The sequence below is a fragment of the Ranitomeya imitator genome, chromosome 7, assembly GCF_032444005.1.
Source record: "Ranitomeya imitator isolate aRanImi1 chromosome 7, aRanImi1.pri, whole genome shotgun sequence".
Classification (NCBI taxonomy): Eukaryota; Metazoa; Chordata; class Amphibia; order Anura; family Dendrobatidae; genus Ranitomeya; species Ranitomeya imitator.
Genome location: NC_091288.1, coordinates 41,581,006 through 41,603,179, shown reverse-complemented (window position 1 = coordinate 41,603,179; position 22,174 = coordinate 41,581,006). Strand labels below are relative to the sequence as shown.

Below are 22,174 nucleotides of genomic sequence, written 5' to 3'. Positions count from 1 at the left end.
CATCCTGGTAGCCAGGATGAAATGAGCTCATCCACCATACAGAGTGTGTTTGGTGAGTGTGCCCATACAGGGCGTGTTTCATGGGCGAGCCCATTCACGGCGTGTTTGGTGGGCGAGCCCATACAGGGCGTTTTTGGTGGGTGAGCCCATACAGGGCGTGTTTCATGGGCGAGCCCATACACGGCGTGTTTGGTGGGCGAGCACATAAAGGGCGTTTTTGGTGGGCGGGCCCATACAGGGTGTTTTTGGTGGGCGAGCCCATACAGGGCGTTTTTGGTGGGCGAGCCCATACACGGTGTGTTTGGTGGGCGAGCACATAAAGGGCGTTTTTGGTGGGCGAGCCCATACAGGGCGTTTTTGGTGGGCGAGCCCATACAGGGCGTGTTTCATGGGTGAGCCCATACACGGCGTGTTTGGTGGGCGAGCCCATACAGGGCGTGGTTGGTGGGCGAGCCCATACAGGGCGTGGTTGGTGGGCGAGCCCATACAGGGCGTGGTTGGCGGGTGAGCCCATACACAGTGTGTTTGGCAGGTGAGCCCATACAGGGCGTGTTTGGCAGGTGAGCCCATACAGGGCGTGGTTGGTGGGCGAGTCCATACACGGTGTGGTTGGTGGGCGAGCCCATATAGGGTGTGGTTGGCGGGTGAGCCCATACAGGGTGTGGTTGGCGGGCGAGCTCATACTGGGCGTGTTTGGTGAGTCCATTTCACTATGGCTGCCAGGATACGCTATTATAATCTTACATTCATTGACTTTTTACTTCAATACAATTTCCCCTCTGTTGTGCCACCCTTATTTCCATTGTGCATATGTCACTATAAAGTGATTGCATTTTACTTTTTCAACTTTGACTATTACTTTGAGTTTTTTATTTCCTCTTTAGTTAACCCACCAACACCTGTCAATCGTGTCCTCTGTGTTGGGACAATTTTCATTATGACGCTGTCTTTTAATCGTTTTTTTGCTATAAAAGTTATCTAATATTTTGATTAAGTTTTCCAGTCCAGCACTTTATCTTTATTGGCCTCTGCTTCCCTTCTCTGGGTTATAATATCAGTTTATATAACTTGCAGATTAAACCCTTATCTGCAGGTTAATAGCGTTTGAGGACATGACAATGAATATTTCAAAGAAATACCTTTGCTGCAAATTCTGTACTTTGAGAAGTTAACTTTCTGCAAAAAGAAAACAATAATCCAATAAATCCAACTACTCCAATAAGAATTAATCTACAGGGGTAAACAAATTACCGTAATGCATTTGACTTCATCTTAGGAGTCAGTAATGAAGTATTACAAAAAGACTCAGTGATCGGTGTGATGAGAAAAAAACAATACAATAAACTGTTTACATCTACGAGTACATGTTTAGAATTGCACGTTTTAGACAATGAAACTTACAGAGACCTGGATATGCTGGTCTTTGTATAATCTTCATCTATAATGTAGAATGTATAGAAGCAACAAATATTAATGCTTTGCTGTTATATGCTCATGTATAATAAATAACCTTCCTAGAGATTAAAAATTAAGGTTACAAAAGCCCCTGATGTCATGACACATCTGTCGGGTGACCTGGGACCAGGAACTCTTTCCCTGTCCCTAACACTAGGGGGCGGCCTAGCTCTCCCTGATTCCCGGGATACTTCCAATGGCAAAGATGCTGGGGCCTCTGCCGTTGCCTTAACTCCTAAGTGAGCCCTCCATCTGTTCTCTTCCCCCACCTAGGGAAGAGGGGGCGCTACTGTGTCGTGTAGTACACCAATCCGACAAACAAAGGTACGCACACTAGGGTTAACAGAAAACTCCAGACATAAAAAATATTCACATGTAACACAGGAATGCATCGGGGTGTGAAGGTAGGTGAATAAACAAAAACAGAGAAGGATAAAGAATTACCACGCAAACAAACCAAGCAACAGTCACTAATAACTCCTTCAACTCTCCTTTTCATATATCATAAGTGTGAAGAGAAATATGCGGCAGCACTCACCAAACTTCGTATGGCGAAGTCCTTTATTTAAGACATAAATACAGCTTCACGGCCTGAGGGAGTGCAGATGGGAGGGAAATGAGCAAGGAACGACGACGGCCGTTTCGCGCTGATCCAAGCGCTTCTACGGATCTCAAATAAAGGACTGGACCACACGAAGTTTGGCGAGTGCTGCCGCATATTTCTCTTCACACTTATGACACGTGTATCTGTTTTCCATGCGAGCACCTCCATTGCTGAAGTCAGATTTTTTCCACCCACTGCGATTGATTTACTTCAAGGAGTGCGGCTGTGCAGCACCATTTTTTTTCTTTGTTTGAATAACTCCTTTTCATATATACTCCTCTCCCACCGTTAGCCATGCAGCAAATGTTAGCTCTGACAAGGAATAGTAACAGAGCCCAGATAATAAAGGGGAAGGAGTGGCTTAACGAGCTCAGCTGTGAGCACAGGGATTTCCAACATGACAGATTAATCCATGTTCTGCCAGAAGAAATAAACCTATTTAAATTGAAGAAGTGCTTCTTCTCAGCGCCGCAGTAGGAGCAATCAAACGCTGGGGTCTTCTGGCTCCACACTGTCGCAGTAACCCCGTGACACCTGATCTCCCTCAAGGACCTTCGAATAGTGTTCAGCTTTTCTGCATGACCTCATATTGAATGACGGACTAGGGAACGCCATGACTAATGCGATATCTGGATAACCAGTGCTCTATACATTAAAAGCCGGCTACACCATATGTATCTATTTTATGACATGCAATATACTACAATGTTATAAATGTATTTGTTCTCTCATTGGCCAATAATCAGCTAATGTTTCTAATGCTCACTTTGTTTTTTCTATATGTTGTTTTATTCTTTATGGTTGAGTAGTTGATAGAATTTTTTATATAATATATAAAGAAAATATTTGATTTATAACTAATCTCTCAATCATTGGTGTGGGAATTAGTTCTGGAAGGGTTGCTTTCCTTCTTTTCAATATGAGTTCGGGCATCACTCACTCGGAGAAAGAAAGCGCTGTCAATCAGAAGTGGGGGAAGTCCTAAAAATGCAAATTGAGGGGGTATAAGGGTGCACTGAGCCTTTGGGGGTATAAGGGTGCACTGAGCCTTTGGCCATGCCAAGGTGACTGAAGCCCCCTCATTTGCATTAAAAGTCATTTTCTCAGGCAGTGCATGCTAGTATGATTTTTTGGATGGCTTAGATCTCTAAATAACTGTATAGTTACAGTAATTTAAAATGCATTTTAGGGGTGACAGACTCCTTTTAATGAATTTACCTTTTTTTGTCAATTGAGGGCAATAATGTTAAACTAGGGACAGGATAAACTTTTTTTTCGCAATTTATTACTAAGGTGCATTTTCTGTATGCTAAAAAAATGGTACAGTAAAATCTGTGAAAGTTGGTAAAATTTGATAAACATGATAAAACCACCTGTATAAAAGTATATCTCACAGGTGTTCTTTGAAGTGCAATCTAAATATTTTGATTCATGGGACCTCCCTTGATAACAAGAAGAAAGTACAATTATTATAATGGACTTAAGCTATATTCGGAAACAGCGGTTTAAAAAGAAATCGTAAAACATAAATATTTACCGTCTGGGTCAAGAACTTCTAGTTGTCCCAATGCCTGAAAAAGAAATCAGTGTCAGAAAATTACCATACAGTAGTGTTCAGTCAGAACTGTGCATGCAGCGTACACGCACGATTCTGGACAAAATGGAGTTGTCCTAGATTACATTATATCTATTATATTACCTCTATAATATTGTTTTTACTACCTTCACTAATAGCACTTTATACCAGCACATTGCACTTTTTTATACATTTGGTATGATGTTCATTTTTGTGCATTAGGTATTAGCTCTGTTGGTCCAATTATTTATTCAGGTTTATTCTGCCCTTGGTCCCTTTATTTTTTCAGGCTATAGCACTGTGCTTCTCCCTCCCACATTGGGAGTTTTTTTTTGCCCTGTCTTTTTATCACCTTATTTATGTCTTATCTTATTGTTATAAATAAACATTTATTTTTAATCTTAACGTTCTTAGTTGGAATCTTTTCTTGTCTAGCAGCTACTTACTGTAGTAGACTATGTTGATGTATTGATGTGAAGTGTCTAACGAATACTGCCCTTTTAGGACACGTAGGAATTAAAAAACAAAATGATCATATACCCTGATGCAACTAAATAAGTAAAAAAAAACAAAAGTGCATTTAAATAACATAGGGTTCTTAGTAATCCATGTTTTTGATTAAAAAAACATGAAAACCATCCCACCATCAGCAAGGTAACCCTGTTCGGGATGGTCCTACACTGTCTAATCTTATTTTAACCTTAAAGGGAACCTTTCACCACTCAGGTGTTTGTAACTAAAAGAGCCACCTTGTGCTGCATTAATGCTGCATTCTGACAAGGTGGCTCTTTTAGTTCTTGTTCCTGGCACTGCTGCAATAATCGTTTTTGAAATTTGTCCCTCATACCTCGAAATCGCCACGGGGCAGGTCTTTCCCCCCCAGTCCAGACGCCTCACAGCCGTCACTCATGGCTTCTGGGCGCCGCCTCCTCTTCCTTCATTAGCGTTCCCCGGCGCCTGTGCTGTTATTTTTTTTGGGGGGCATGCGCTGCCCTTCAAACTTACAGCGCAGGCGCCAGGGACGATAATGAAGGAAGAGGAGGCGGCACCCGGCGCGCAGAGGCCATTACTGCTCCACAAGGTGGCTCTTTTAGTTACAAACGCCTGGGGGGGGGGGGGGATGACAGGTTCCCTTTAACATTTTTAGTTGGAAATTCATTTTGCTTCTTGCAGGTTTTGTCTATATACTACACAATGTGCCCAAGTGTCCCAGGTGGCTTTACACTATTCATCAGTCTTCATGATGAGATGTTTAGACACTTAGAAGGAAGGAAAGGTCTCACCTTGGACAGATTAACTTTACAAGCCACTCCACTGACTTCAGTCCTAAAATAAGCAAAACAAAAAAAAAAAAAAACACACATATATATATATATATATATATATATATATATATATATATATATATATTAATGTGCTATTTTTTTTTAATCCCAGAAAACAGATTTTCTTGGCTATTAACTTCCAGTCTCTTTTACAGCATTTTTTTTTATAACAGAGAAAAAAAAGTCATAATTTTTCATGTTTTCTACAGGCATGTATGATGCTTTTTTAATTAGATTTTTTTTTTTTTTTACGATTGAAACACCTGTGGGTGAACATAAGAAAGCCACACATAAAACATGCTGTATTTGGAAAAAAAGCACCAATGATACAACAAAAAAGCATCTAAAAGTCTTTAAAAAACAGCACAATAAATTCAGCGCTTGTAATGTACCTCCAAGCCGCCACATTATAGAGCAAATATGCCCCCACCAAAAAAAAAAAAAAAATGCATTGAAAACTGACACTGCTGTGAAATAGATTTTTTTTTAGGCATTGTTTTTTAATAGACACGTGTAAACAAAACACCACACATAGGCACTGACTCACCAAGCAATTTATGCCAGAATTATTGTGTAAACTGCTTTAGATGTGACAAAAATTTGGCGCAACTCCAAACAAATGTGCAAATTTTTTTTGCATTTCCAGCCCGACTCTGACGTTTTGTGATCTGACTGGAGACGTCACGTCAATGCGGCTTCTCTGCTCAGATCACGGCAATAGTCGGTGAGCACAAGTCCGGGCACCATGTGGCGGTATTTTCATCCAGTGACGTGGATGGATTCCCCTCTGTGATCTGAGCGTAGTAACCACAATATTATGACTGCTCTGCTCAGATCACCGTAACTATCGGTGCAGCACCAGCGCTGTGGTGACTTCATCCGCTGTTGCCACAGAGTATACAGCATTTGGATAAAAAAAATATAAAAATGAGGCAAAAAAAGAGAAAAAACAACAACAACACAACCCTGCAAACAACAATAAAAACTAATCACAACTTGTATTGTGACTTCATCGTAAGTAACTTCATGCTTTCCAAAGGAAATCCCCCCACCCTGCAGTCCAGGTGACTCCATACCAGGTAGTGTATGACAGGCAGGTCAGGGGTGTCATTACCTACTCATCCTTCGATTCACTGATAACCCCCCGGCAGATGGCTGCTGTTACCGGCAGGACTCTCGGCTGTGGACGCAGAACTTGCATCAGACCTTCCGGATGGAGCAGATTTCTGGAAATCTGTTTGCAGATCCGTTTCCTTGGTAACCGATGCACGGGGGGTTGCAGAGAAATCCTCCCGATCAGGAATAGAGACTGAAGAGAAACAGTTCCGCGGTCAGCTGCCTGTTTGGCGCCATCTTTCGGTGAGCGGTCGTGCAGTGCTGATCATTGCGCATGCGCACTGGTCTGGAAGCGTGACCAGCTTGTTTTTGTGCTTTGTGCTGTTTATGTGCTTGTTCTGTTTATGAATTGGCATAGGGAGCTGAATATTACACATCCTGCCTGCTATGGATGCTGTATGTCATTATCAAACAGCAACTAAAACTCAGCTGCCGGGTGACAGAAGCACCAGTGGCATAAAGCCTCAGTCAGAGGACTAGGAGTCGTTTTTTTACTTGTGCATGGACCGTTTTTTGGCTCATGGCAGTTTTCACCATCAGTGTTTCAGAAGGTGTTTGCCTGTGCAAAAACCAAACAAAAAGTTCCTGGGCTCTCCTACCCATTAGGCTGCCGTCACACAATCAGTATTCGGTCAGTATTTTACCTCAGTAGTTGTAAGCCAAAACCAGGAGTGGAACAATCAGAGGAAAAGTATAATAGAAACATATGCACCACTTCTGTATTTATCACCCACTCCTGGTTTTGGCTACAAATACTGATGTAAAATACCGACCAAATACTGCTAGTGTGACGGCAGCCTAAGGAAAAAAACCTCCACAAAACCACAGCACTCAAATGACAGCATATGATTTGTTTTTAACTCAACCATTCACTCCAAGGGGCAAGTTAGATCGGCGACTCTTGTCAAAAACACGTCGTTTTTGTTTTTTATGAAGAAACTACACAAGAAACCACCACAGACGTGTGAACAGCCTCACAGTCTATCATGAGTACGTGTTGTCCTCTGTGGAAAACGCAGATGTCTGAATGAGGCCTAACAGACAGCTGTTTATACAGCCAATATGGCCCTTCTCCACTCACAGGTCCTATAGGTGACGGCACATCAGCACAACTATGAGGCCGCTGTAATGTGGCTCTGTCAGTGATCACCTGGCAGATACAGAAATGGCTGCCCCATAGACAGGCTTGGTGCAAAACACTCCGTTTACTAGATCTCCAGGCATGCCTTGGCCTTCACCCTGTGCAGTGACCTGGACTAAGGGCTCATACTCATTCAGCGAGACTCGAATGAGTCTTGCACGGCAATACCCGACACTGCTGTCAGTACTCAGATCGGAGCGTGCGGCCACATAGCAATACATGCAGCTGCACACTCTGCTCCTCTGTGCCAGGTGCAGTGCCGGGTATTGCTGTGTGAGACTCATCCAAGTCTCACGCAAGTAAGTATGAGCCCTTACACAGGGGTCCTTGGGATGTGGCCACAGAGTCAGCTGCTGGTCAGTGGTGATGGCTGACAGGAGTGGTCAGGTACTAGCCGGGTCATAACCAGGAGGGCAGAGGACGTACAAAATCAGTAAACAGGTCAAAGGTTATATTAAAAAAAATGCACACACAGCTACATCTCGCAGCTGTCAGCCATATGCTGGAAGCTGAAGTAGGGTGTGGTGCTTTCCAGTTGGATGAAGCAGGGAGCTGATTTCTTCAGCTGGACAGACCAGACACCTATACTACCAGACTGGATGCTACTACAGGTCCCAACAACCCTAATCTTAGTAGCTGTACACAGTGTCGAACCGGGTGCCAAGGACCCAAGTGTCCCCTCTCTCTGAACTGTGAGGCACACTGGAAGACTCAGGAACACACCGACGGGGAAGGGGCATGGCCTAACAAAAGGGGCGTGTGACAGCAGCTTCTCCTGTTCTGTCTGCGGGAAGCTCTGCGTCCCGGGCAGGACAGATGGGGCAAGCATCAAATCCGGGAAAGTCCCGCACAATGAGGGACGGTTCACGGTTGGGAGGTATGCCACTAGTAATATTGACTGGGGGGGGCACTTTTCACCTGCATGCAAATATTACACTACCCTCGTTCACAAATGTACCTATGCTTCTATATAATAATAAACTGGGTAGTTTGGATAATGAGAGGCTGTTTTTTCTGGACAGAGTAAATCAAGTGAATTATTGCAAGTACTGCCCATACGGTGGGGTTGGGGGCCCAGATCTACATATGGGCCCATCGGGGGGGGGGGGGGGGAGGGAGGGATTCTCCTGTTCCCCTATGGGCCAGTCCGAGCCTGGCGGTATTTGTACAGAGTCTGCGCCGTTCAGAGCTTCTGGTTCTGACATGTCCTCCATCACTAGCCCCTGAAAAATGAATATGGCGGCACCTGATGGTAGAAGCAGACATCGCGGGAGCAGGTCCTGAAGGAGATGTAACAGCTGTGTTCCCACATCAAACAAAAAAAAAAACAGATAAAAAGAGAGCAGCCATATTTCCCAATACCTGGTCACAATACTAATGCACTGCAGGACATCCATGATAAAAGGCAGAGGCCAAAATATCAACCAATACTATTTTTGGGTTGTCTGTCCCTGTGGGTGCAAGCTGCTACCAGATGGCCATAGGTTATCTCCAGTGCAAACAAAATTCTAGAGCATGTTGAATTATACTATGCCACTATGCCTAAAACCCCTGACTTCTGCCATCAAGGAAGCGTTGAGACACCTCTGGCCTCAGAGGCTTTGACCAACATTTATCTAATGTATGTTGTATGTATTGTTTTTGGAATACGTTATTCAACAAGTGCAAATAGATGTAAAGTTTGAGCTACCTTGTGTTAGTTACTCCCCAGTGACCTAAAAGGGTTTTCTCATTTAACAGAAGTGTGTCCTGCGATCAGCTGATTGCCCGGGTCCAGTTTCTTTAACTTTTAGCACTGAACTAAGGGAAGCTGCATCGGGCCCTAATCTTCAAATAAATGGCTGACCGTGTAACATTTTCATAAGCTGCATAAGCCAAAACGGTAGTCGCTCTTATGGAACCACGTTCTGGCCAATAGATGGGTGACCAATGTGTGCCCCTTATACAAAGTCCATATGCCCTTTAAAGATATATAGACGGAGTTGTGAGAATGAGACAAACCCTTTAAATGAGTTAAAAAGTAACTTAAAGTTTGTGAGCCCCAAAGCAAAATCTCCAACAGGGTCCCCAACTATCATTGGTCTTTAAGTTAAATTTTTCTCTGATTTGCCAGAGTTTTCAGAGCCATACATACCTGGCTGAAATCATGCAGCCAGTGTCTGGTACATGCTGCCTGTGGATCAGGCAACATGTGTAGGGGATGGATAGTTTGATGCCTTGTCCCCCCTTTAACCCACTGTCCACTTGTGATGTGATACTGCTACATATTTAATGTATTATCACTGTGTCTTATAATGAGTACTGCTATGCATAAAGTGTATTACTCTTGTTGTATATATGTTTGAATGTAATGCCATACCATTGTTCCCTTTAATGCACCATTGTTGGTTAGGGAAAGTAAGTTCCCTGCGCCCGTATAGTGTTAGGGGGGTAGTACCCCTAGTTGGCCAATAGATGGGGGCATCATAGGCTTAGGTTTAGGGAATAGGATAGGAGGGGCACAATGGGATAAAACAGTTAGGTCTTTCTGTTTTAGTTCAGTTGGGGCCTGGGCGCCCATAAAGCTCACCCGGGGCTGGCTAACCCAGGTATCATTCTTCTAGGAAGAAGTGGACCCAGTAATTGTATCCAGGGGGTCAGAATTAAGAACAGAGGGTACAGCAACTACAGGAACAGCAGTGCAGTAATAGTGGGACTACAGCTGCTGGACAGAAGAAGGCTGAGCAAAGTGGGAGAAAATGCGCCAAGATGTGTCAGGTTTTTGCGTGGGCCGTCATTCTCAGGACCGGGGCGAAACGGCGGGGAATGCCCCTGCGGTAGGCAGAAGTACTGGACATTGAGGACACTGAGCGACTGTATAGTACGGACCGTCCTGAACGCAGGCTTAGCGACAGGCAAGGGTCAGAGATACCGGTGCCTGATGCTGTAACAGTGTGTGCCCTGGATGACAAGTTGCTAAGTAAACATTTTGAAGTTGAAGCAAAACCGGACTGTGACACTTTATTCTTGAAATCGTCTGCAGAGGTAACTGTCCCGTGCCGGGAAGACCCTGATGGCGCAGAGGAACAGCTCCGAGGTACTCAGAGAGGTACACATGTTTGTATGGAGGGGGAAGGCCAGAGAGTGATAAAACGATTGCTATTTGCCATGACTCCTGCCCTGGCTTCCCCATCCTACACATGCATCAGCTCTCAGGTTCCCTTTAGTAATTTATTAGTTTTCTGATATGGGCCAAAGGGACCTTTTGAACGATTCCAGGCTTTAGGGCCCAAGTGTGACTGTATCCCCCACTATAATGAAGCCCTCGCTGCCACCAAGTAGCGTCATCACGGCAGTCTGGCTGTCAGTAATCTTACTTGTATGACCGGATAACTTGGTGTTTTACTGTCGTTCGCAAAGAAAAGTGTGTCCTCGTCTGCTCAGCGTGATCCCTTTTTATACGTGTATTTAAAAATGAAGGAGCTTGAAATCATTGTGTGCACTTATTCTTGTATAAAATCTGTATTGTTGGATATTAAAGTGAGATTACATTTAAGGAGTCTTTTTCGCATCGCCTTGGGTCATTTCTCAAACTTATGGTAAAACCTGAAAGGCAATAATTTTTACAGCTGTAAACTAAAGAGGAAGATTTGGTTGCTAATTACAGGATATATTGTGTACACAAAGAATTCCCGGCGGCTTTTCTGCTCTTCGGACTATTTAATCTTAATGCACTTGGAAGAAACAGAGTGAAAATAGAGAATTGTATCATTGAGAGTAGTGCATAGTATTTTTCTGTAATTACTTAATTGTTGGTGTTATTAAGTGGCTGCAGTTGCAACCATGATCATCTTGGCACCCACATGTTTAACCAGCGTATTAAACGGCATACTGGCATACAATGGCAAAATTTGAAACTCTTGGATCCCAATGCAGAATCTCCGACAGGGCCCCCAACTGTCATGGGTCTTTAATAGTATTGGTCTTCTCTCTTGGGTCAAAGGGACCTTTTGTATCTTCTTAGGCTCCAGAGCCGTGGTGTAACTCTGCACTCACTATGTTTTTACCGCTGCTACCATAAAAACTCAATGAGAACTAATATACACGTGCAGGGGCGAGTTGGGAGCTTAAAGCTAGTGTGGGAAAAATCCAAAAGTAAAATAACTAATAAATTGGGAGAAAATCCCTGTAAAAATTGTTACAACTTGACAATTCTTGGAATTCTGTTAACCTAGGCATCAGCAGTGATAACAGTATACAGTAGGTATACAAAGTATATACACCAATGTTAAAATGACAGTCTTTTGACATGAAAAAAAAAAATTCACACCAAGAACAATCATTTCTGATTTTTTTTCCACCTTTATAGGAGGAGACTTCAAGACTTTGCCTTTTTCATTTTTGTGTTTCTGTTTTTCGCTTCCTTTCTTCTCAGAGCCATAATTTTTTTATTTTTCTGTCAATATAGCCATGTGAGGGCTTGTTTTTTGCGGGACGTGTTGTACTTTTGAACAACACTATTGATTTTACCATATCATGTACTCAAAAACAGGAAAAAAAATTCCAAGTGTGTTAAAATTTCAAAAAAAGTGCAATTCCACAACTTTTTTGGGGGATTTTTTTAACCATGTTAACCAAATGCTAAAACTGACCTGCCATTATGATTCTCTAGGTTATTATGAGTTCATAGACACCAAACATGTCTAGGTTCTTTTTTATATAAATGGTGAAAAAAAATCCAGTTTGTTAAAAAAATAATAAATTGCGCCATTTTCCGAGACCCGTAGCATCTCCATTTTTCGTGATCTTGGGTTGGATGAGGGCTTATTTTTTGCGTGCCGACCTGACGTTTTTTAATTATACCATTTTGGTGCATGTACGATCTGTTGCATTTTAATGCAATATCGCATCGACCAAAAAAACATAATTCTGGCGTTTTTACTTTTTTATTCGCTACGCCATTTAGCGATCAGGTTAATACTTTTTTATTGATAGATCGGGTTATTCTGAACTCAGCGATACCAAATACAAATATGTGTATTCTTGATTTTTTTTATTGTTTTATTTGAATGGGGCGAAAGGGAGTGATTTCAACTTTTATTTATTTATTTATTTTTTAAAACAATTTTTTTTTTACTTTTTGGCATGCTTCAATAGTCTCCATGGTAGACTAAAAGCTGCCATAACCCGATCGGCTCAGCTACATATAGGCGATGATCAGATCGCCTATATGTAGCTGAATAACTTACTTGCTATGAGCGCCAACCACTGGGCGGCGCTCACAGCAAGCCGGCAGTGACAGCCTTAGAGGTCTCCAGGAGACCTCTGGTTGTCATGCCAACCCACCGGTGACACGCGATCACGTGACGGGGTCACCGGTGGGTGGATTGTCGGAAGCGTTTGTTAAATGGTGCTGTCAGTGGCATTTAACGGGTTAATAGCCGTGGGTGGTTCGCGATTCCACCCGCGACTGTTCCGGAAACATGTCAGCTATAGCTTGCCGAATAAGGAGGGAGCTGACGACATTCGCTCATGTCTAGTCCTGTCATTGCCTAGTGTCCAAACAGTCTCAGGACAGATTTGAAGTCTCATGCAGATCCTGGGGCAGTCTCGGGCCTATGGCCCAGAAGAGGCATTGGGTGCCATGTCTCTGTTTCTCCTGTGAGGAAGATGCCGGTTGGGTCCCAGCGAGAGGGAAAGATGGAGGGTCTCAGGGAAGCTATTATGCCGGATGGAAGGTCCCTGGTACCAACAGGAGCTGTTGAGAAGGGGGCAAGTCGGGCAGAATGGAGTCAAGGACTCATAGTACACTGAACAAAGGGAACATCATCCGGAGGGGATTGTGTTTCACTCTGTGTGCCGCAACCACATGTATCCAAATTGCACAGTTAGGCTAAGTTCACATTGCGTTAGCAGCAGCCCGTTCAGCTCATACGCTAACGGGCTGCTGTTAGCGTGATGCAAACGCCGGCACTTGCGCTATCGCAGATAGAGCATCTGCTAGCTCTATCTGCGCTAGGAGTGACGGACCCGGAAACGCTGCAGCCCACGTCCCAGGGTCCGTCACTCAATGACGGCACATCGCTAGCGCAAGCCCATTGTGGGCGTGCGCTAGCGATGCGTCCGACATTGCAGTTCTACGTTACACCGCGTTTATGCCGTGGTATAACGTAGTCCGTCTAACGGACACCATTGACGCAGTGTGAACTTAGCCTAAGATTGAACCTGTTGAACCGGACCTAAGATCTCCTGCCATGTGTGCAGCTGTACCCGGTTCCATGGATGGTGAGTAGTGTTGAGCATTCCGATACCGCAAGTATCGGGTATCGGCCGATACTTGCGGTATCGGAATTCCGATACCGAGATCCGATACTTTTGTGGTATCGGGTATCGGTATCGGATACATAGAGATGTGTAAAATAAAGAATTAAAATAAAAAATATTGATATATTTTACCTCTCCGGCGGCCCCTGGACTCAGCGCGGGTAACCGGCAGGCTTCCTTGTTCAAAATCAGCGCTTTTAGGACCTGAGAATCACGTCCCGGCTTCTGATTGGTCGCGGGCCGCCCATGTGACCGCCACGCGACCAATCACAAGCCGCGACGTCACCGCAAGCTATTAGCACGCTAATTTTTGAAAAATGAGCGCGTTAATGACTTTCAAAGACGTAGCGGCTTGTGATTGGTCGCGGCCACGCGACCAATCACAAGCCGCGACGTCACCGCAAGCTATTAACGCGCTCATTTTTAAAAATGAGCGCGTTAATGACTTTCAAAGACGTAGCGGCTTGTGATTGGTCGCTACGTCGCCGCGACCAATCACAAGCCGCTACGTCTTTGAAAGCCATTAACGCGCTCATTTTTAAAAATGAGCGCGTTAATAGCTTGCGGTGACGTCGCGGCTTGTGATTGGTCGCGTGGCCGCGACCAATCACAAGCCGCTACGTCTTTGAAAGTCATTAACGCGCTCATTTTTAAAAATGAGCGCGTTAATGGCTTTCAAAGACGTAGCGGCTTGTGATTGGTCGCGTGGCGGTCACATGGGCGGCCCGCGACCAATCAGAAGCCGGGACGTGATTCTCAGGTGCTAAAAGCGCTGATTTTGAACAAAGAAGCCTGCCGGTTACCCGCGCTGAGTTCAGGGGCCGCCGGAGAGGTAAATATATCAATATTTTTTATTTTAATTCTTTATTTTACACATCCCTATGGATCCCAGGGTCTGAAGGAGAGTTTCCTCTCCTTCAGACCCTGGGAACCATGAGAATACCTTCCGATACTTGATGTCCCATTGACTTGTATTGGTATCGGATATCGGTATCGGCGATATCCGATATTTTTCGGGTATCGGCCGATACTATCCGATACCGATACTTTCAAGTATCGGACGGTATCGCTCAACATTAATGGTGAGATAACAAAGACTTCTGAATGGCAAGTGAGTGCAGAAAGAATTCCACCCACAACACATCACACTCATGTCCCATTCTTGCTTAGAAGAGAAGTTTCAGGGTAAAGAGAGCTCAATTCCGGCCCACAGCAACAGGCCATGTTCCCCACTTCAGCAAATTGATGGTAAAAATGGACACGCTGATGCAGAACACTGATGACACCGGTAGCCTTTTTTCACGTATGTGGGTAAACATGGACAGATGAATGAGGTTAAGGCCGGCGTCACACTCAGCGTATTAAAATACGATCCGTTATTTATGGCCGTAATATGCAGAAAAGTCCCCAAAATAGTGATCCGTATGTCATCCGTAGGCAGGGTGTGTCAGCGTATTTTGCGCATGGCATCCTCCGTATGTAATCCGTATGGCATCCGTACTGCGAGATTTTCTCGCAGGCTTGCAAAACGGACATACAATGGATTTATGGGCTCAAATGTTCGGTAAAACATATATACAGTCAGTGAGACACATATATATATATATATATTTATATTTCATTCAGCGCGATATAGCAGAAAAGCTGGTAATTCAATTGCCGGCTTTTCATTTCTCCTTCACAAACCCGACATGATATGAGACCTGGTTTACATGCAGTAAACCATCTCATATCCCTTTTTTTTTGCATATTCCACACTACTAATGTTAGTAGTCTATATGTGCAAAATTACCCCATATCCCACCGCTACACGGGAATGGGAAGAGAGTGGCCAAGTGCCAGAATAGGCGCATCTTCCAGATGTGCCTTTTCTGGGGTGGCTGGGGGCAGATGTTTTTAGCCAGGGGGGGGGGGGGGGCAATAACCATGGACCCTCTCCAGGCTATTAATATCTGCCCTCAGTCACTGGCTTTACCACTCTGGTGGAGAAAATTGCGTGGGAGCCCACGCCATTTTTTTCCGCGATTTAACCCTTTAATTTAATAGCTAGAACGGCCAAATTTTGCACATACACACTACTGACATTAGTAGTGTGGAATATGCAAAAAAAAAGGGATATGAGATGGTTTACTGTATGTAAACCAGGTCTCATATCATGTCGGGTTTGTGAAGGAGAAATGAAAAACCGGCAATTGAATTACTGGCTTTTCTGCTATATCGCGCTGAAGTAAATATAAATATATATGTGTCTCACTAACATATATATATATATATATACCTATTCTATGTGTAGACATTTATTCTACCTGTTGTATTCTATTGTCAGTGTGATTTTACTGTACACCGCACTGAATTACCGGCTTTTCTCTAGAACACCGCTACGTATTTCTCGCAAGTCACACTGTTGGTCCGTGTGTAATCCGTATTTTTCTCGCCCCCATAGACTTTCATTGGCGTATTTTTTGCGCAGTACGGTAACAAACGCAGCATGCTGCGATTTTCTACAGCCGTAGAAGACCATATAATACGGATCAGTATAATACGGCAGATAGGAGCTGGGCCATAGAGAATCACTGTACCGTATGCAATCCGTATATTCTGCACCTCTCATACGTCCATAAAACTCACTAGTGTGACGCCAGCCTAAGGCTGTTGAGTTTGGGTCAAGAAACTCATGGCCGCTCCGGACATCTTGGTTTGTACTTAAACCGTGTAAGGGCTGTCCCACACGTCCAGATAATTCCGGTACCGGAAAAAAACGGTACCGGAATTATCCGTGTCCGTGTGCCCCTACGTTTCTGTGGCACATCAGTGTGGCACACGTGCGGCACTTGTGTGCTGCCCGTGTGCCCACTGGGTACCACACACACCGTGCTGGGTACCACACGTACCAGCATCTGGTGCTGAAGTCCCATTCATATCTTCCCTGCAGCAGCGTTTGCTGTAGAGAAGATATGAATAATTGTGTTTAAAATAAAGATCTATGTGCCCCCCGCCCTCCCACCCCCTGTGTGCCCCCCCCCCCCCCCCGCTGTTCTGAAAATACTCACCCGGCTCCCTCGCCGGCACTGCTTCCTGTTCTGGCCGCATCTTCTCCTGTATGCGGTCACGTGGGGCCGCTCATTTACAGTAATGAATATGCGGCTCCACCCCTATGGGAGGTGGAGCCGTATATTCATGACTGTAATCGGCGGCACCACGTGACCGCTAATACAGTAGAAGATGCGGCCAGAACAGCAAGCAGTGCCGGCGAGGGAGCCGGGTGAGTATTTTAATAACAGCGGGGGGGCACACAGGTGGTGGGAGGGCGGGGGGCACATAGATCTTTATTTTAAACACAATTATTCATATCTTCTCTACAGCAAACGCTGCTGCAGGGAAGATATGAATCGCGGCTTCAGCACCAGTGGGGGGGACAGCGCTTAATGTAGCGCTGTCTCCTGCACGGCACACGGACTGCACACGGACAACGTTGACTTTAATGGGTCCGTGTAATACGTGCGCTCCCACGAACACTGACATGTCTCCGTGTTTGGCACACGGAGACACGGTCCGCAAAAAATCAATGACATCTGAACAGATGCATTGATTTTAATGTACCTACATGTGTCAGTGGCTCCGGTACGTGAGAAAACTGTAACCTCACGTACCGGAGCCACTGACGTGTGAAACCGGCCTAAGTCACCAATGTGAAACCAGCTTAAATCTATATTTTAATTTAATGTGGAACCAATCCGGCTTAGAATACAACTTTCTGAAAACATGAGTGAATTGATAATTTACTGTGACTCTCTGGTGCGGTATGCGTAGCAATGACATTTATTTCCATTCCAATTGGATTTATATTTTTGCCCAATGACATGCATACCATCTGCACCAAACAAGTATAGACTATAAAGCTGAACTCATTAAAAGCAGATTTCTATCTGGTAACGTTTGTCTTTGAAGAAGTCGCAAAACATCACAATGTTCCAATCAGCCGCTGATTTACAAAGTAATCTTTAAAATAGAGATAGCTTCCTTGTCCAGGCATACATCTGAGCTATCTGTAATCCATGTGGGCAAAAGATATCAAATAAAGTCTTCTTAATGAATTCCCTAAAACATGCAACTTTTATGGCATTTCAAATCAGTTCAGCAGCCAACCATTTCATTGCCACATGGAGATTATGCTATACGCTTTATGATGTACCGCTTCAAAGAACGTAACCTCATTTAGGAATTAATAGCCAGAATGATGCCTTTATGCTGGGGTCCAACTTCTAGACCCAGACAGGACAATATTTGTCCTCCCATCCTCTAGAATGCAAACATATAATCTAATCTCAGTTTAGCAAATGAATCAATCTCAATGGGAAGCTAGGCAGTGATAATCTCCTGCTGATAAAACACTGATTGTATCAAAACAGCCCCTATCTCATGCTCTCCCAGATTACATATCAAAAAACTGCTGACAGATTCCCTATTTTGGAGGGTGTACATGACACAGGTCAGCTGCTATCGAAATAGAAGGGAAGAGAGGAGCCGAGATAATGAAGAAAGCAATTCTAAACATATTTAAAGCAGATCTGTCACCATTTTTTTTATAAAATCAACCTGCATATATTATTAAATAGATCCTTTAGACCTGGTGAGACTGGTATACATACTTTGCAAATCCTTGTCAGAATGGCTGTAGTCGGACCCCACCCCCCCCAAAAAAAAATAATAAAAATAAATACATTTTGCCAAGTTTTATTACAAATGGTGCAACATTTAACTTTTACAGGCTCTTTGTTTTTAAGCACATTCCACTTTGATGTGGTTTGTGAGAGCAGCTCATAAAAAGACAGGTAAGAATTACAAACCGTGAGATTGAGCTCACTGACGGATTGTCTGTTACCTCGTTCTGCAGCCAGCAACAATCAATGCAATGCAGAGGCTAAGAAAGGGGAATGGCGCAACATTTTAAATCTAAGGTAATTGCAAAAATTATCTCCAAATACATGCATGTAAGTAAAAACAAAAATTGTCCCTGAAAGTGGATAACCAGGCTGTCCAGTGTATTTTATGAAGATTAAAGGTTGATTTTTATGTTGTCAGTGATTCTAACATCACAATGTACAACCATCTTCCTTTGACATGTCCGCCTTCTGTGATCATTTTTTTGCTTTACAGATTCATGTACTTGGGACTACAAATAATTTTTTACAATTGGGTTTCATGAAGAATTTTGCACCACTTGCCACTTATTACCTTAGTGTTTCACTGTTTATTGTTGGCTGCAGAATGAGTTAATTGAGAATCTAACAGTGAGCTAGTTCTGAGGGTCTAAATGAGGAGTTTGTAATTCTTTTATCTGTCTTCCGTAATTCTTTTATCTGTCTTCCATAATTCTTTTATCGTTCTTCCTTGATCTCTTCTCAGCTGACTTATGAGCAAAAAACTACACTAAGGTTGAATGTAAAGGGGAACAAACAACTTGTAAAAGTTAAACTTTGCAAATTTTTTTTAATGAAATCCATTTGACAAAATTATTATTGGCTCCAAATACAAGCATTTAAGTAAAAAATATTTTTTTTAAATCCCATTATTATATGGAAGCCGTCATCAGTAAATGACTTATTGGTCACATTTTTAGACTCATACTTTCTATCTTTTGAGTAGTTTTTTCAACAGGCTGTATCATCAGAGTCAGAGTTACAATGACAACTCCTCTATACACAGCTGATAACACAGAATCCACCAATTACGTCCGTGTGCGGTACGTGTTTTACACGGACCCATTGACTTTAATGGGTCCGTGTAATCCGTGCGCTCCCACGAACACTGACATGTCTCCGTGTTTGGCACACGGAGACACGGTCCACAAAAAATCAATGACATCTGCACAGATGCATTGATTTCAATGTGTCTACGTGTGTCAGTGGCTCCGGTACGTGAGGAAACGGTCACCTCACGTACCGGAGCCACTGACGTGTGAAACCGGCCCAATAAGGTGCAAACATTTATATGAGAAGAAAAAATAGTGGCGCTCACCACTCCTGAAAAATCCAATGTCTTTATTCATAATAACATTTTTAAGACTGGCTGCAGAGAAGGAAGGAGCACATGTGTGGGACAATGATCGTTTCACGCTCTGCTTCACTGAAAAGCGCGGAACAATTGTCGTGCCGCACATGTGCTCCTTCCCTCCATGCAGCCAGTCTTATACATGCTTTTCTGAATAAAGACATTGGATTTTTCAGGAGTGGTGAGTGCCATTATTTTTTCATCTCATATAAATCAATAAAATTTTGTCAAAGCCGAATACCGGGAAGTAACAAAGCATGAGCTACCAACAAGAGACAAAAAAACGCAGAGTTAAAAACGTGACAAACATGCCTAGAAAAAAGTGCAATGAAAAAACACAAGTGACCTAATTTAAATAATGGGTGCAGAAAATCTGCAATATCAAATGCTCCCACATAGTCATCATGGGAACGGAACATTATGCTTCTTAGGCTATGTGCACACGTTCAGGATTTCTCGCAGAAAATTCCTGAGAAAAACCGGACATTTTCTGCAAGAAATCCGCATGCATTTTTGCCGCGGTTTTGCCGCGTTTTTGCCACGTTTTTGCCGCGTTTATTTCCGGGCAATTTCCAATGTATTTTGTAGCGGGAAATCCGCAAAAAACCCGCAAAATTAATGAACATGCTGCGGTTTTTACCGCGATGCGTTTTTTTTCGCAGCAAAAAACGCATCATGTGCACAAAACATGCGGAATTCATTCTAAATGATGGGATGCTTATTGTATGCGTTTTTTTTTGCGGTTTTAAAACCGCAACGTGTGCACACAGCCTAACTGTTTGATCAACTCTTAGATTTGGTACTAAAAATGCCATAAAAAAATCTGCTAGTTGTGAATCTTGCCTAAAGAAGATTTTTGGTTTTATTAGTTCTCTGTAGGATGAAAGGTTCACGTTACGTCCAGAAGTTCCATAGATTACACAAGTCTGCAAAAATACATTTTTCAAAAGCTGTTTTGGTTATTCCATTAATCTTCATGTTTTTAAGAGCGCTGAATCCTAAAATGACCTCCGTTTTGTCATAGGACATCACGTTTTCTGACAATTTAAGTAACTATGTTAAATAAGACAATACCTCAAAATAAATGAAAATAGACTCATAAAATTACTTTTTTATTACAAATGTTTCATGAAAATCATTTTTTAACTGCAATGAGCTCACTAACACACACTAAAATCGATTCTTCTTCCCTGTGAGGCTTCTCTTGGTACATTTACGCTTGTGAGGAGCATCTGGAATGTCTCTCTGAAGCGTCCAACAGTAGTCGGCCATCATTGTAATGCTCCATCTTCCCTGGTATCTTTCCATCTCTTTAATGTCCTGGTGGAATCGTTCACCTTGCTCTTCACTCACAGCTCCCAAATTTTCAGGAAAGTTGTCAAGGTGGGAATGGAGGAAATGCACTTTCAAACTCATCAGGCAACCTAAGGCTATGTGCATACGATGCGGATTTTGCTGCGGATCCGCAACTGTGGGTCGGAGATCCGCAGCAGTTTCCTATGTGTTTACAGTTCAATGTAAACCTATGGGAAACAAAAAACGCTGTGCACATGCTGCGGAAAAAACCGTGCGGAAACGCAGCGGTTTACATTCCGCAGCATGTCACTTCTTTCTGCGGATTCCGTGACCGCTCATGCAGTAGAAGGTGCGGCCAGGACAGGAAGCAGCGCCAGCCAGCGAGGGAGCCGGGTGAGTATTTAAAGAACAGCGGGCGGGCGCACAGGGGCTGGGAGGGGGGTTGGCACATGGATCTTTATTTTAAACACGAGAAACAACAAAAAAAAAAGGAATATTCATATCTTCTCTACAGCAAACGCTGCTGCAAAGAAGATATGAATGGAGGCTTCAGCACCAGATGCAGGGGACAGCGCTAAACTTTAGCGCTGTCTCCTGCACGGTGCGTGTGGTACCCAGTGGGCACACGGGCGGCACACGTGTGCCACACTGATGTGCCACAGAAACGCAGGGGCACACGGACACGGATAATTCCGGAACCGATTTTTCCGGTACCGGAAATATCTGGACGTGTGGGACTGCCCTTAAAGAGGTTGTTCACTATATTTGCACAAAATTTGATGGAGTCATATGATCAGACTTGTCCATCGCCTCCTGCAATTAAAAAAACATATTTCCCACTTGCTGTAACTATATCCAAAAGTGTACGGAAAAAGCTGCTAGTGTCAGTCACATAAAGGTATGGAAATATTTCTGGAGAGTCTCAGGACTAACAATATGAAGATAAAGTGGCAATCGCAGGGATTTTTCTGAACTTTTTGCGTGTGTCTTCATTTAAGGCCACATTCACACTATCAGTATTTGGTCAGTATTTTACATCAGTATTTGTAAGCCAAAACCAGGAGTGGAACAATCAGAGGAAAAGTATAATAGAAACATATGCTCCACTTCTGTATTTATCACCCACTCCTGGTTTTGGCTTACAAATACTGAACATGTGAATGTGGTCTAAGAGCACCACAGTCAGTGTCTGATTTTGCCTACGTAGTCCTGAAGGTTCATTATATTGCAACACTGTGATAAATGACATCTAAGCTAAAATATTATTTACTGAAGTTGCAAATTACAATCTAATTTACTATAGAAAT

At 43.4% G+C, this 22,174-nt stretch overlaps 1 protein-coding gene across 6 annotated transcripts in view; it reads right to left on the bottom strand.

Annotated features, from left to right (window-relative positions):
• The window catches only part of ERICH2 (glutamate rich 2), a 49,516-nt gene extending 43,274 nt beyond the window's left edge, over window positions 1-6,242 (bottom strand). For 2 of the 6 annotated variants that reach the window (XM_069733116.1, XM_069733114.1), the window contains exons 1-5: window positions 6,075-6,242; window positions 4,919-4,961; window positions 3,597-3,630; window positions 1,402-1,438; window positions 1,140-1,176 (exon numbers count right to left, since the gene is read on the bottom strand). In XM_069733116.1, coding sequence (XP_069589217.1) covers window positions 1,140-1,176; window positions 1,402-1,438; window positions 3,597-3,630; window positions 4,919-4,961; window positions 6,075-6,082 — 159 coding nt within the window. In that variant the 5' untranslated portion in view covers window positions 6,083-6,242. Of the gene's footprint in view, window positions 1-1,139; window positions 1,333-1,401; window positions 1,439-3,596; window positions 3,631-4,918; window positions 4,962-6,074 lie in introns of those variants that run through there. The other 4 variants (XM_069733117.1, XM_069733115.1, XM_069733119.1 and 1 more) reach the window with 4 other exon arrangements.
• Window positions 6,243-22,174: the final 15,932 nt, after the last annotated feature.